A 16,763-nucleotide genomic window follows, 5' to 3' on the forward strand; every position below is an offset into this window, starting at 1 on the left:
ATCACCAAAGAATACAAATATTTCCAGAGCATTTTCCATAAAACATCAATAAATGCATACATTATCTTTATTTTCTCTGTGAGTTAAAATCATTTTTAATGCACATTTCGGAGTTGTTTAGCGAAAAATGAACATTTTGATACATAATGTGTGGTACACTCTAGTAGACCTTTAAAGTTGAATACTTAACAGCATTTAATTATTAGCTCACCTGGCCTTATCAAATTATATTATGATCTTTTGTCAACTGTTGTTCATCCATCAGTAATGGCTTATTACCACAGTATCCTGTTTTGATCAGATTCAGTATATAGTCTTATGTCGTGAAGATCTATGATGAATTTGATGATGAGTGAGTTCCTTGTGTTAATGAGGTGATTTTGCACCTGAATGTGGTTATTACTTTCAGGACCATATTTCTGATCTGATGTTGTTTAAACTAAATTTGGGGTTATACTGTAAAGAAATTGAGCAAGGTTGATAAAGAGCAATATTCACCATATTAATGAGGTGATCTTGCATTGGCTGGGTCTGTTATCACACTGGAAGGCATATTTCTGACCAGATTTTAATCAAACTTGCAATGTGTGCTTATAATTTAATCTGAGAAGAGCTTGGTTGTTAGATTGGTGCATATTACTTATTTGTTGCATCTGTTTGCCTGAACATTGTTGTCGCTTTGTCACTCTGTACACCATATTTCTGATTCAATTTTTATCAAACTTGGAATGTGGGCTTATGATCTAGGTATCACATGAGTTTAATTATGAGTGAGATACCTGAATTGCATCTGATGGGCTGTGTTTTTTAGCACCATAGAGACTATTTCTTATCTGGTTTTTATCGAACTTGATAAATATATTTAAATTGTTAAGATAAACAATTACAAGCAAGATCAATGTATATTAATATGGTGATCTTACATCCGAGTGATTGATCTTGTGAACACGTAAGGGTATCAGTTTCTGATGATTTTCATTGTATATGGTATGTTAAACTGGAGATTTTGAATCTGATTGCCTGAACTTGTTAGCATTCTTGAAAAGCTGATTTTGATTGAACTTTGTAATATATTTATGTCAAAATAATCATTTGAGCAAGTTCTACACATTTATAGAGATGATCTTGCATCTGATGGACTGTATTATGACTTGGGAGGCTATATTTCTCATTCAATTTTGATTAAACTTGGAATATGGGCTCAACATCTTGGGCTTGATCAGTGAAGAGTGAGATTAATATTGGTTATGATCTTATATTATCAAGATCTCAGATAAGGTTGATAATGAGTGAGATCCAGACATTTTAATAGGCAGTCATGCATCTGATTGGAAACAGTCTGGAGACCCTCTTTTTGATCTAATTTTTATCAAACTTGGAATTTAGTTTTATATGCCCAAGATATCACATGAGTTTGATATTGAGCAACATAAATGTCAGGAGAACTTGCATCAAATTGGGGTAGTATTTTGCACAGTTTGCAAAAAAGCAAAGAAGGTAAAATAGGATCATAAAATCTGTCAATGATCCATTCTGGTTGACCATCAAAACTGTTATAGCCATTTATGTACAGTTAGTATCATTATTCAGCAGTAAATAATGGTTGCTCTGGTGGAAAATTTGGAGATCAAGATGAACTGCTTTCGAACAGGTAAGAAGATTGTACCATTGCCAGCTCAGGAATTGCAGATACTAAAGTTTCCTAGTTTTAGGAAGCTGTTGACAAATTGTGGATGCTGATTCCCTTGAAAAAGAAGAGACCCATTCTCATCAAGACAGAGTAGAATAAACTGGAATGGCCATTGCCAAAGATACTCTGGAAGAAATTGAAAGATCCTGTCTAGGTGTAATCATTGATGAAACATTGAATGTGACAACAGACACAAAAATAAACTGTCCATGTGTGATTCGAAATTGAAAGCCTATAACTCTGTTTATTGGAAACTTAAGTCTTTTATGGAAAAGCAGAAACAATTATAAAGTCTGTGAGTTATATGCATACAGACATATTCCATTGGTAAAAGTTGTCAGACTCTTGTCATATGGCGCAAGTGTTATGACTGGGCGACATACATGCATGGGGGTATGTTTGTATGAAGACAACTCTTTCCACGTTCATGGTGCTGCTCATTGTTTAACACTTGCATCTCAAGATGCATCTAAAACTGTAAACAAAATTGCACTTTACAAGAAAAAACCCAAGTTTACAAGTTTTATCAATATTCGGCAACAAGAAACCAGTGCATAAAGGAACTGCATAATATTTTGAGAGATGAAGACTTGTTAAGCCTTAAGCAGCCTTCTGTGATATGGCTGTCTCTTGTAAGAGCTGTTGAATCTCGGAAAGAAACATGGCCAGTATTTGTTATCAGGCATGAAGAAGAAGCATAGTGACTGAACAATATCATTGCCAAAGGACTTGTGCGAAAAGAACAGATGTTTTCCTTCAGTGCCATCACAAACACGCCAGCTGACATTTGGGGATTATAAACCGACTGAATCAAGTTTTTAAAAAGGAGTCTATCAGTTTGAGTATCATACAACCAATGGTCATTTTGAGTTGTTGAACTGGGCAGCTTGCACAGTATATGTTTCCATCAGATGGTCAATTTGGTGTTGGACTGACAACTGATGGAAAATATAAGGACTTCAAAATGACCTAGTACACCCAAATCAATATCTTTGCTCATGAATAAATGAGAACAGAATTCATTCAGTGTGACTGTGATGGCATTTTAACATGTTTCCCAGAAGGCATCATAGGTATCATTGCAAACATCCATGCTGTGTTGAATATTTCACATTACCCAGATGGAGTAGCTGCATTGTGTGATTACAGCAATGACAACCTTACAGAAGTTACAAATTATTTTTGACAGCAGAGGGTATTGGCAGAGAGGTAGATTCAGCCAGTCAATCTTAATTGAATATTGAATTCAGCAGATGGCAACGACCTTCAAGGGACATGGCCAACTCAGCTTGGATTATTAATGAGAGACATTAGTCAGATACTTTTCTGACAGCTTTCATCAGTTTTCAAAACTTTCAGTTATAGGATTATCAATTCCAGTAAGTTACCTACTGAGCATGTTTTTGGTATTAGCAAAAGAAACTCCTGATACTGTCCAATTGTTCCTTTAATTGCATGTGTGAGCATCGACAGTGAAACATTTACTCACAGATTTGAAAACCCTCATTGATATTCTCTGCCTTAGTTGTGACATAAATGCTTGAATATCAAGATATTTATTTATTTTGGAGTTATTTCATTTTTTTACTATTTGTGCTTTTATTTCTTCTTTTTGAAAGCAAATTATTAACTACCTGTTCTTTTCCTGCTAGACCAACCAGTTTGGATTTTTCAGCACCAGTTGCCCAAATGCTTCCTTCAGATTGTCAGGTCTTGAGCCTTGGGTAATGTCACTAAGACAGAAATTAGGAACTGGAAAAGAATAACTTGAAGATTTCATTGATGTTGTTGAGGATCATGAAAGGATAGTGGACAGGGCTAGATGAATTAAATGGCAATGATTCATGTACGGGATAGCGCACATCGAGAACAAAGTGTAAAGCAACTGTCCAACAGCAGTGTAATGCAAAGGACATGATCAAGCTTTGCTCTCATTTATTTTAGTGTATTAAACTTGAAATGATTCATTTTGTTCATTCAGTTAAATTGTACTTTTCCTCTTTTTTCTTCTGTTCTCAATTTACAGACTTGTTAGAAAATTTACATATACATATATATATATATATATATATATATATATATATATATATATATATATATATATATATATATATAATGTATGTCATTATGGCTCATCGATTTCAAGGTCAATAAAAATATTTTCCAGCATCCGCAACAATTTGAAATAAACCAGTTGAAACATAAATTTAAAGGTTTAATTCCTGTAGAAACAGCCATGTAAAGACTGTAAACACGTTTTTTGTGTTTTATTTGATTGTCTTGTCAGTGTTTTATATTTGCATTTGAAAAAACTTATTAAGAGTCAAAAGTGCTCAGGCTAGTTAGATACTAGTTTGCACTGTTCGTTGTCAGTTTATTGCATATATATATATATATATGTATGTATATATGTATGTATATATATATGTATGTATATACATGCATTTCAGTTAATGGCTTCTTATAATGTCTAGTTGGTACATGTACTAAATAAAAATGGTGTTGATCTGACATTTGATATTGTTACTATAGTCATCTTAAAAATCTTGCTATCTCCTGAATGGATGGTCATATCAAGACAGAGTTTTCACTAAAAGACTTCTTATGATGTCTGGTTGGTCTGAACTAAACTTGGTGCAGATCTAAGTCCAGTTTGGCCATCATGGCAGCCAACTTAAAACTGTTATCACAACTCCACTTGAACAGAAAGTCATATTGAAGTCATATTGAGGTGGGTTTTCACCTGAAGACTTCTTATGATGTCCAGTTGGTCTAAATGATAATGTTGCTGATTTGACTTCCATTATATATGCCACAACAGCCATTTTGAAAATCTTGCTATTGTAATTCCTTCAGAAGTAGAAATATTGTTGTCTCTTATCTGCTTCAAATGGATGGCTATATCAGCATGGATTTTTCTCCAATAGACAAATGACACCTAACTGTTCCTAAATGAAAATAGTGCCAGTTATATGGCTCCCATGACAACTGTCTTAAAAATCTTGTTTTCACTGCTCCCTTTTAATAGATGATTTTTTATATATACAAAGTCCTAAATGAAAATGGTGCCAGTTGTACATCCAAAATATGGCTGCCACAATGAATGTCCTAAAAGTGTCACTACTCCTTCTTAATGGATGATCATTAGAACATGGGAGTTTCACCAAAAGATTTATGATGATGTCTACTTTGTCATAAATGATAATTATGCCAAACTGATGTCTAGCATGACTACCACAACAGCTGATTTGAAAATCACTGAAGAATGTTGGAGATTGTTTCAATACATGACATTTGAAAGGAAGAAGTGGTCTTCTCTTGAACTCTTGGAAATTCTTTTCATACAGTGGAGTGTCAGACCCTTCAATGGACTCTTGTTGGCAGTTGGGAAACAAATCTTGATAATCTAATTGTATTGCTGTGCTCTATAACACCAAACCAAATTAAATGTGCATGAGAAACTGACCCTTGGTAATACATTTAACCAAAGTCAATTAGTGTTTAATTTAGGTTGCATTGCCATGTGTTATGACTCTAATGCCTCACAATGCCAACAAACTTAGGGCACCTGGTGGCTGAATGGTCTAAGGTGCTTGTGTTTACTGATCACTGCCATATCACCTTTGTTCTTGTGGATTCTAGTCTCAGGCTTGACCAATGTGGGGATGTGAGAAAGATTGTAGTAGATTTATGTGGGTTGGTGGTTATTCCCAGGATTTTCCAGGGTTCATCCTCAACCAGATACACTGGCCACCATTTATAGCCCATAATGTGCAGAAAATGGCATTAAGTCCACAAACCATAAAAACTTGCCTTATTCCAGAACTTGACCCCAATCACTAAAACATAATGTTTAGGTCCCTGTAACCTATTTGTGATACATATTTGCATAAGATGCATCGAGATACATACCTGCATGAAATTGTATTTAGCAATGCCAGAGAAACTGACCAAAATGTAAATAACCAAAGTTAAATTTATTTAATTAACATTGACTAGCTTTTGATACATTAAAATTTAGTTAACATTCACCTACCATTGGTACATTATTATTATACTATATACCATTTCAGACACATACACAAACACACACTGACCAACACTATGGACAGTGAAGTGTGGAATTGATGTCATATGACTTGTTTTGAGACAGTGGTGTTTAGCCACCATGATGCATCTACATAGAAAGTTGCATTAGCTGGTGGCTAACACTGCTTGGGAACTGATCTATATGTAAAACTTGAATATATGACAGATGGACATAGGGCACAACAAAACACATTAAAACATGCATAGATTATATGGAAAGGTGAACTTGAAAAATCCTTCTGAACTGTGAGATAGTACTGTACCAATTTGTTATGGCTGTGAGATAAAGAAATGCAAATGATACATTTTGTGAGGAAAAAACAAAAGGATATCATAAGTAATTTGTACACAAAGGTCATATGACTTAACCTAGAAAGTAGTAAATAAAGGAAGTTTTTTTAAACAATTAGAATCGGGAACTATCTATTGGTTGCAGATATTTCTTTTGGCATAATTATTAATTTGAACTGTTCATGTATCTTTTTTTTTTTGCGTGTAGACAAAGTGATAGAAAATTACATACCTTTCAATGCATCTTAACATTTTTTGAACTTGATGGGCAATTACTTGGTTGGGTCATGACCTGCAGCAATGTTCTAGTGTTAAAATTTAACAACCTTTAGTCCTAAGGCTGAATTTTAATGATGGTAGTTGCTCCTGGTGTAATCGAAAAAGAAATAAACTAAACCATGTATAATTGAAAATAAAATTCGCATTTGACTGACAGGGGTCAGAACCATGTACATGGATATTGTTACCTGGAAGAGATGTAGTGAAATTTGGGTGCAGATTGCACAAACTTTGACATAATTCCTGAATCCAATTTTAGTTAGAAAAAAATTACTTTTACTGTTGGAGTAGAACACAGTTTGGTAATTTTATCCAATACTAGACTAATTAGACTTGAGATATTGTACGAATTAAAAACTACTAAATCAATCAGTCAAAATGAAGTAATCTACCGTTCAATTGAATTTGTGTTGCTGGAACAATAAAAGTTAATTTCTTTATTAAAATGTTTTAAGAACCCAGTCATTCTATACATCTGCATACCAGTGTGGTTCATTTTTCCAGGTTGCGTGTGCTGCATACTGGTTCATTCCTTTTGGACCTGTATACAATGCATACCACTGTAGTTCATTTCTCAAGGCTGCATGTTCTGCAAATTGGACTGGTTCATGTTTCTTGGAACTGTAATTACTACAAACCAGTGTCATCGTGGTTAATGTCTCCAGGCTGTATGTGCTGCATACTGGACTAGTTCATTTCTCTTTTACCAGTATATACTGCATACCAGCTAACTGGTCAGGTTCATTCTTTCATAAATGTTCTTCCATAGCTAATACACATGCATCTATATTATAATGTGCCTTCAAGCAGCCATTGTTTGTATATTCATCTGGTTATACATGGGGAGTAATATACTTTCTATTTTACTGTATGCAGACAAAAGCCTGTTACTTGTAAATTATGAAAATTATCCAAGAATCCATTTTTCCATCTTGTTCATGTGGGAATATAAACCATGTCATATATACACTTGCACATAAGTTGGACTCACAGCATAGACCCAGATTTGTTGTTGCATAGTGAACCCTGAACTACTGGTGCATTATGCAGTGTCAGAGAAGGGTCTGTGCTGCTTCCAGTAGAATCTGAATCATATTATGCAGATTTCAGTCATATATCCAGCACTCACTAGTGATTTGGCTGGAGAAAAAAAGTTGTACCAAAGATTAGATGACAAAAGAAATAATACAGTTTTAGTGTGGGTTAATGGTGAATGAAAAATTGAAGGGTAAAAAATATTACAGACAGTACAGTACAAGAAAGAGACAGTTTGCAATATGTCAGAATGCAAAATTGCTTCCTTCACAGAAGAGTACGAGATTTATTGTGGTGCAAGGCTGTTGATCTTTAGCTGTACAGTATAGTACCTCACTATAATGCTACTCATAATGAAATGTGATCTAACCCCACCACATAAAAAAGTATCACATTTTAGCGAGACAACTTCTGGTGAGGGAATACTGTACTAGTTGCAACACTGAATAGGCAATAAATTATTTAGTTGCATGAATCAGTGTTTCCTGATTTATAACACACATTACACTGAATATAGCATAGACCCAGACCTGCTGTAGCATAATGTGCAGGCAGGTTAGGTTTTATGCTCTTCATTCTGCTCAAGATTTTAAGAAAATTGTGTTAACCCTGCTTTGCTTGATTATCATTAAATGGTGGCTCTGGGTGCTTAATAAATGGGGAAGAAAATATATAGTACTCCTTAAATGTAAGGCACCTTAGTATAAGGTTGTCCCATTGATAAGAGTTGGTATCATCAAGAGACCCTTTTCATTGTTTAATACAATTATGTACTAGATACCTCAGTATAAAGTGATCTTACCTACAAGGTGATTCACTTTTATGGCTTCTGTAAGTGGCATTATAAGGGGCCGTTGTGTAAGAAGATAGCATTTTGTTTTGTAGCTTTGAAGCTTTGAAGTATTTGGAACAATGTATGATATTGATCTTTACTGATTTTAGGATAAAGACCGAGTTTTCACTACACCCAAATGAAAATCTGATCATCTCATATATCTCTGTTTGAATAGTCCTTTAAAGTGGTGATAGTCTCTTGGCAGCTCTGTTCCCATTTTCATTAGTGATGTCCTTTAAATATTTCAGATACAGAGGCTGTCACCTATACTGGACATAAACCAGAATGAGGACCTGAAAACATGAGTGAGACGAACACTGCAGTTGGAAAAAATTTTAACATTCCCAAGATAAAAAGACAGGGGAGTAAAGGTTAGCTTGCATGCAGAGCCATAGGATGCTGCTGAATGTGGTTGGATAGTTGAAATTATTTTTATCAGAATTAAAACCAATGTTATTTAATTTCCCACAGGCAAATTTCCTATATTAAACTTGTGTGTGTGTGTGTGTATATATATATATATATATATATATATATATATATATATATATATATATATATATATATATAATGGCAGTCTGCTTTGCAAGGTTGGCAGCCAAGTGCTTTCTGATCAGATAATGGTCTCTCCCAGCTCTAAGCTCTCTCAGCTCTCAACATGCAAATTAAACTTTGATTAGGAAGGTATTGATTACATAATGGAATAACATATGAATTGATTTGCAAACCATTCTCATTTGTAATTTCCCTTCTTGGGTCACACTGTCATCCTCCTCCTCATCATCATTCCTTTTTATTCCCAGTGGAACATAATAGCCTTCACTGCTTTTGTCATGGTCTTGGGCTGTCTGTTTTGCTTCCCTCCAGGACATGCGGATGGTCTTGGGCTGTCTGTTTTGCTTCCCTCCAGGACATGCGGATGGTCTTCAGTTCATAGTCCAGGGTTCTTCTCCAAGTTTTGACTGGTTGTCATCTTCTGTATTTACCTTAAGGGTTCCAGTCCTGACAATATTCTCTGGGATACCATAGTAACTTTGTATTTTCCAGATGTGCTTCTATCCACCATGTCAAATGCTTTCCTGAAGTCTACAAAATTTATGTACAGGGGTGAACGCCATTATGGGGTGTTTTACAGATATTGCATACTTCTGAAAGAGTGAAAGGTGTAAGGTGAAGTTGTTTGCATTTGCAACATGTAAAACATGTAAAAATTGTACATGATCTAAGGAGACAGCTAACCAGAATGGCAGCTGCCATGTGTAAGAAAATAAATCAGCCTGAATGTCTAAATTACATCACCTTTACCAGTTATTAAAATAGGGAAAGTAAATTTTTTTCAGAGAAGGCAATACCAGCTTTTGAAAGTACATTGAATCAGCTCATTTTGTTCTCCTACAATTTGCCTTTGAAAACCAGTAAGTGGAAATGACCAAGTGAAGATAGCAGTTTTTTTATTATATAGGTGTACATCTCAAGTAAGGCCATACTGTATAATCCAAAATTACCCCCATCAATCATACACCAAAATAATGGGAATTTAAAGTTCTTTTAATAATACCTAAGATATACAATTTTTTATTTTTAAAAATAGCCAGGATAACCAGTGAGGAAAACCTGTAAAATTTGTTTTCTGGAAAATTCATACCTTAGGCAAAATATGAAACTGTAGAGCACCACCTATAGGGCCAGTTCTGTGATAATATGGAGTGTTGCTTTCTGGTTTGTACATGACCTACAACCTTAATCCTGCTTGTTATTCGTTAAGTCTGGAAGCTATTGCAGACTTGGTCCTCTCCAAACACATCAGTGTGAGACTCTTGCTCAGTAGGGATAGGAGCTGAATACTCTCCGGTTCTGGCAGTCTCTGAGGTCTACTTTCATGGGAATTCTGACAGTGTAGTCATACCTCCACTCTTGCAGCACCCCTTTTTTGTCCCACATTTCATGTAGAATGTCAACCGAGGTCTCCACTATAAATGCATGATCTGCTTATAAGGTTTCTGGTGTGATGTTGTCCAATTCAGGGGCTTTACCGCTCATGTTGATGCCCAGATCCTCTGTCTCTTTTACGATGGCTGCTTCACAGGTGTGCCCATAAGCAGCTACTGAAATGTTCCTTCCACCTGTCACGGTGTTCTGCTGGTTTGCCCAGAATATTCCTTATCCTTTCTATGCACAGGATTGCTGTATTGGTTTTCCTTCACAACAGTGCTGTTTGATATCATAGAGGGTCCTCATGTCATTTATTTTCACAGCTTTCTCTGAATCTTTAGCAAGTTTCCCCTTACCTTCCCTTGTGCTGCTCTTCTTACTTCCTTATTTTTTGTCTTTTATTCCACCTGAAGACGCTGTATCTTTGTGCTGGGTTTTGTCTGTACAGGTATCTGGTTGATTTCTCATCTGTCTTAAGTCTTCTTGATTGTATCTTCTGAGAGTTAGCTCACCAGCTTCTGTCATCAGAATCCCAGCATCTCCTAGGTTGATTTGGAAGTGCCTCTAACTTGTCCCCGCTTCTTTTTCATGGAGCCATCATCAGGGTCAGTGAGAGCTTAGAATCTTTTGGAGAGGGAAATGTTGAACTCCTGTTGCTTCTTAACAGTCATGAGCTGGTAGGTGTCACAGGCCTACTGACCCTTATGATTTTGCCATAAGTCTCACAGAAATGACCCTTAAGATATTACGTACAGAATAAAAGCACAAATTAAGGAAATATGATTGTTTGTGGTAAAATCAGGATACTGGCTAGTCTGTGTTTGTTTCAGATCCAGGTTTCATATTTGATTTAGTGGAGTTGGTCAGGGAACCAAACTGACTTTATGGGAGTACCTCAGACACTTTAAACAGTACATATTTTGTGATGCAAAATGTCTGCATGATCAAGCAGTGCTTGGCATCCAGCAATCAAAATGTAAGGATGAAAGGGATGATAAACCTCTTAAAAACCTTTGATGGTACAGAAGAATTAAAAAGGAGATATTCAGGTTTTGGGGGTAAAAGTCAAGGAGGGCAAAAGTTGTGTTTAGTGGACACCATGTGTTGATTTGAGTTTGTCACATGGTAGAAAAAATTATTGCTGAAGACATAGCCTACGTGAATTTTTATTTTTTAAGGATTACATCAAGTCAAGAAATATAAAGAATCCATTGAATTCCATAGGGATTTGGATTCCAGTTTGTGAAACTGTACTGGAGGAGATTAAGGTTCATGTAAACAGGACAAACTCTCACGCTGAACACAATGTTTACTGTCGCTGCATCAGTCTTGAATCACACTTCTGAACTTTTAAATGCATGTTTTCTAGCTTGACAGTAGCAGTACATGATAGTTTCTTACACCTTACTGAAAACTGGTCCAACTTGCGGAAGAAAATCAACTGCCTTACTGTCTTGTTAGGGTTGGCAGACCTGGTATCATCATTGGTGGTCCAGTCTTCTTTATGCTGCTGATTCTTATTCCATCACCAGCACATGGTCTAAACCAACATTTACTCCTCCACATTCTCTCACATCCACTATAGTCCTCCTCCATCTGTAGGAGATAGCAAAATAACTGATTTGATATTCTGTCTATGAATCCAGGGATTCCCATGTTACCTTGTGTATCCTATGAATGGGAAATCCACTTGCAGACTGGCTACCACTCCCATCAGATTTCTTTTTGCTTTCTTACTCAATATCAGTTCCACTCCATTTCTGTGGTCATCATTCTCATTGGGAAGTCCTGAGTAGTGGAGATGTCCTGATGCCAGGGTGATTTGGCCTGATGTTGTCCATCAGACCTCACTCAGTCCTAGGATCTCCAACCTATATCTGTCCATGTCTTAGGTACCTTGTGCTGTTCCTCCTGTCTCATACAGTGTTTTCACATTCCACGTCCCACTCCTTGTAACAGTCTTGGTGAGGATAAGATTTGTCGGCACATTACCTTCCTCTTTGATTTGGCTGGTCTGCTTCATGCACTCTCTCATTTCTTTTGATCCAATGAACTTTCTGCTGTGTTTTTTGTAGAATTGCTTCTTTTATGTGATGGGGTATATATCCGCATGCTCACAAACACACACACACACACACACAGTATTGAACAAATTAGAAAATTCTTGATTAATTTCAGGGAGATTAGCAGTTTTTATCCCTTTTTCATTTTGCCAGATTTAAAAATTCCTAGCAGAAATTTGCTCTGATGATCTCGGGGGCATTACATGCATGTACATTGTGTTCAAAACATACTACATGTTTTATGAATTGAAGGAGTGAAAAGAACTTTATTTTTCAGATCATTAATACCATCATTTGTAATTGTTCTGAATAACATTAAAAGGATATTAATGTAGGTAACAGAGCACTGTTTTGTTTCAAAATCTACACAGGTTTGTTAAATTCTTGTGTATGATTAGAGAAAGAAAAAAAATGTAAAATTACCCAGGGCCAGGCTAGCCACATGTTGAGGTCTGTCGCAGAGTGTAGTGATTTTGTTTCTGATAACAACATTTCTTCCATGCTGTTGTTGTAAGGTTTAATGCTATTTTTCAGCACAAGATTGGCTATACATGGCAGCCAGTATAAATGGTGGAGGAAGAACCTGGGAAAACCCTGGAAAGAACCACTGACCCACAAGATGCTACTGGCAAGCTTTCTCACATACCCACATTGGCCAAACCCAAGACTCGAACCCACGCAGACAGAGGTGAGATGGCAATGATCCATAATGGTGAGCACTTCAGACCACTCGCCCACTTGGGGCCCCTCTTCTATGCTGTAAAGTAAGAATGCAAAGAAATTAAATTCTTTTCTGAACAATAAACATACATGCCAGCCATTATGCTTTTGGCGTAATCATTGCACTATTTGTCACTAAATTAGCCTTACATGTAAATGAATTCAGATTACGCGTTCTTGGTATATTCCCCTCCAAAAAGATTAATAATTTGTTTTCTCATTTTTATTAACATCCCATTAATCCCACAGACTCTATTCTAGAAAAGACAGCTTCTATGTAACTACATCATAAGAGTACACTTATCCTTAGACTTACATGCACTTTCCTAACAGTATTATGTTTTATTTATAGCAGCTGTCCTGTTTCCAACATACATGCTGGTTTCTACTTTCAACTTTTGACCTTGGTTTCTATTTATAGCAGCTGTATGGCTTAGGTGTGTGTGTGTGTAACTTTAACAATTTTTCATTTGTATCGCTATGATGTCAGCAGTGACAGTTTATAGCGATGTCTAGCACTGGGGCATCATGCCGCAGACATGTAGCATGATGACCCACCCAGTCACATTATCCTGACACAAGGCAGAACAGTCCTAACATTAACCTCTTAATGCTGAGCGCCAAGTGAGGCAGCTGTTAGTACCATTTTTATAAGTCTTTGATATGACTCGGGTGGGGATTGAACCCACAACCTCCTGCATCCAAGATGGATGCTCTAACCACTAGGCCACTGGAGTGGTTAGCTTAATTAGAAGAGAACAGACTGGTTTTCTTACTTTTAATCTTTGCTAGCAGACTCTTTGTTCTAATTCATATCTGGTACAGAACCATTCTCTAGGTATTTGGCACTAAAAGTCAAGTCAGATTTATTCTAGTTGATGCATGTGTTAGAGCAAAAATATTTTTTAAATAATTTCACTGATGGATTAGGAAAAGAAGAAAAACTGATTCAGAGATGAATACATGAATTTCACAATACAGCGTTCCATTCTAGGGCAGCTTCACACCCCATGCAGGCTGTGTGGAAAGGATTTTTATATTGGTCATGGTGGTAAAACAATGAAACCTTGAATTAGCTGGTTTTACTAACTCCAGTACTAAGGTAACTTTTTTTTTTACAGCAGAACTAAATTGTGGACATGAATTTTATAAATGCAAAGGCTTTATCTACTGAGTTCTTAATAGAATACTGTTTACCCCTTGCGCTAGAAGACTACATTGGTCCTTTGTTCAAATGGATGTTTCCCCAATTCCAAAATTGCAGAAAATATGCATGTGCAAAAACAAAATCTTCTAATATTGTTAGGTGTTTAGCAGAAGATACTTCACTTAAAAGTGCAGAAGCCGTAAAAAATTGGGCTGTTTAGTATTGCAACAGACAGGAGTAGTGATTATGATGACAAAAAGTTGTACCCAGTCTATGTAAGAGAATTTGACAATGAAAAGGGCAAAGTCAGAGTGCACTTCTTTCATTACCAGAATTAACAATAGGTTCTGCTGGAGAAACATTTTTTTATTTGCTTGATCATGCTTTGAATAAATGTAAGTTGGCAGAACTATATAGTTTTTTTTAGCAGATACTGCTTCAGTGAGGACTGGAATTCATAAAGGAGTTGCATTCTATATTCTGAAAAATGTCTCCATCATTGTACATATCAGGTTGTTTCTGTCATATGATGCACCATGCTGCAGGAAAGGTTGCTGATAAATTAGAAGGAGAACTCCTGAAGTATCAAGTTGGCACTCTACCTGACAATGTACTTCATGTGGACAGAGTTGATTTTTTTTCATCTTATTTCCCAACAAAGAGACCCAGTAACTGGAAGATATAAATTTCCTCTTCTTTGTCAGATTATGAAAGGAATATTGGTTCTTTACCATTCTAATGCTGACTGTGAGAGATTGTTCAGTATTATTAACAAAAATAAAACTGAATTTAGATCCAGGCTCTGTAACCCAGCACTTAGTGCCCTACTGGTGTGCAAAACAAGCATAGTCTCAGCTGGTACAAAGTCTTTTGAAACGCAATATTAGTCTGTTGCTTTTTAAAGCTCATAGTGTTATATATGAAAACTGGAAGCAGTAATTGATGTTAAAAGTCCAGAGGGATAAATAAATCCTTTTGTACATATGCTCATTGAATTTTTATCATGTTATATGTGGATTACTCATTTTCTGCTCAGATTACTCTTTTTGTCCACTTGGATTACACCTTTTCTTCGCCAGGGGTTGGCATGTATGAATAAATGGAAAACTTCCTTTCCTCAGGACTAGGTGGAAATCGTTGCTGTCTTTTGGTTTACTTAGGAGCGAGTGGGATGGAGTGTATTTGAAACTTCATGGTGAAGTTTTGGATTTTTTTAATATCCTATTTTTAATTCTGTTGGTCATTTGGAGGATTGCCATGAAACTCTGCAAACACATTCATCCCAAGGTTTAGTCAGTTCTTAATGAAAATGGTGTTGTTTGGACAGCCATTATATCAGTATTACTTCTAAATGGCAGGTCATATTGACATGAGGCATTAATCTTGATTGAAAATGGTGGCAATCTACTATCCAGTATCAGTGCTTTAGTGTGTCAATCTACTATCCAATATCACTGCTTTAGTGTGTCAATCTACTATCCAGTATCACTGCTTTAGTGTGTCAATGTACTATCCAGTATCACTGCTTTAGTGTGTCAATGTACTATCCAATATCACTGCCTTAGTGTGTCAATCTACTATCCAGTATCACTGCTTTATTGTGTCAATGTACTATCCAATATCACTGTTTTAGTGTGTCAATCTACTATCCAATATCACTGCTTTAGTGTGTCAATCTACTATCCAATATCACTGCTTTAGTGTGTCAATCTACTATCCAATATCACTGCTTTAGTGTGTCAATCTACTATCCAATATCACTGCTTTAGTGTGTCAATCTACTATCCAATATCACTGCTTTAGTGTGTCAATCTACTATCCAGTATCACTGCTTTAGTGTGTCAATCACTATCCAATATCACTGCTTTAGTGCCAACTTAAAATTTCCTCCTCTGATAAATGTATGGTGGTACAGTGTATTGACACGGGGTTTTCAGCAAAAGATTTCTGATCAAGTCGTGTTGGTTTTAAATCAAAATGGTGTTCATCTGACATCCAGTATGGCCATGTTGAAAATACTATTCCTTGTAAATTAACATGGGCTTTTGACTAGAAGACTTGTTTTGATGCCTTGTTGGTCCTAAATGAAACTGCTGTCTCTCAGACATCCAACATGGTCATGATGGCTTCCAGTTTGAGAATCACTACTTCGAATAGATAGTCATATTAATATTGCGGTTTGAGTTAAAGACTTGATATCTAGTTTGGTCATAAATGAAAGTGTTACTGATCTGATATCCAGTATGACTGCCTTGATGTCATTTTGAAAATCTTGTCACTGATTCCTTTAAAAAATTGATTATAGTGGCAAGACTTCCAATTATGCATAGTTGGTTGTAAATAAAATTTTGCAGTTGTAAGACTTCTTATTATGTCAAGATGGTTCCAAATGAAAATGATTCTCTCATTAAAAGATGAATGTGTGTGGTTTTGGAACATAAAGGTAAGTGTGAATGTACTGTTATAAAACCTTGTTTATGGAGTATCTGATGTTCATAATGTGGGAACCTCATACGTTTCTATGTTGTGATCAAGGGGATGAGTTTTGTGGATACAGAAATACCCAGGGACATCACCTAGGGCCCCGGTAAAGTTAACATTGGGTCACTGATCGCATGTGGACTCAGATCACAAAAATATTTTTTCTATATAATCTCTACATTTGTTTCTCAATATTGAATT

At 36.0% G+C, this 16,763-nt stretch overlaps 1 protein-coding gene and 1 long non-coding RNA gene across 4 annotated transcripts in view; one reads left to right on the top strand and one right to left on the bottom strand.

Moving 5' to 3' along the window:
* LOC149802643 (uncharacterized) overlaps nucleotides 1–16,763 on the top strand; it is a 122,116-nt gene that overhangs the window by 15,076 nt on the left and 90,277 nt on the right. For both annotated transcript variants that reach the window (XM_089951959.1, XM_089951960.1), the window contains exon 2: nucleotides 8,468–8,590. In XM_089951959.1, the coding sequence (XP_089808085.1) occupies nucleotides 8,521–8,590 (70 nt within the window). In that variant the 5' untranslated portion in view covers nucleotides 8,468–8,520. The remainder of the gene's footprint in view (nucleotides 1–8,467; nucleotides 8,591–16,763) is intronic.
* LOC149802644 (uncharacterized) overlaps nucleotides 1–16,763 on the bottom strand; it is a 35,155-nt gene that overhangs the window by 1,761 nt on the left and 16,631 nt on the right. The window contains exons 3-4 of one of the 2 annotated variants that reach the window (XR_016420080.1): nucleotides 12,638–12,971; nucleotides 3,325–3,442 (exon numbers count right to left, since the gene is read on the bottom strand). This is a non-coding gene — a long non-coding RNA (uncharacterized LOC149802644). The remainder of the gene's footprint in view (nucleotides 1–3,324; nucleotides 3,443–12,637; nucleotides 12,972–16,763) is intronic. The other variant, XR_016420081.1, reaches the window with a different exon arrangement.

Source organism: Sinohyriopsis cumingii, chromosome 3 (genome assembly GCF_028554795.1).
Source record: "Sinohyriopsis cumingii isolate HCF-2022 chromosome 3, ASM2855479v2, whole genome shotgun sequence".
NCBI classification, from domain to species: domain Eukaryota; kingdom Metazoa; phylum Mollusca; class Bivalvia; order Unionida; family Unionidae; genus Sinohyriopsis; species Sinohyriopsis cumingii.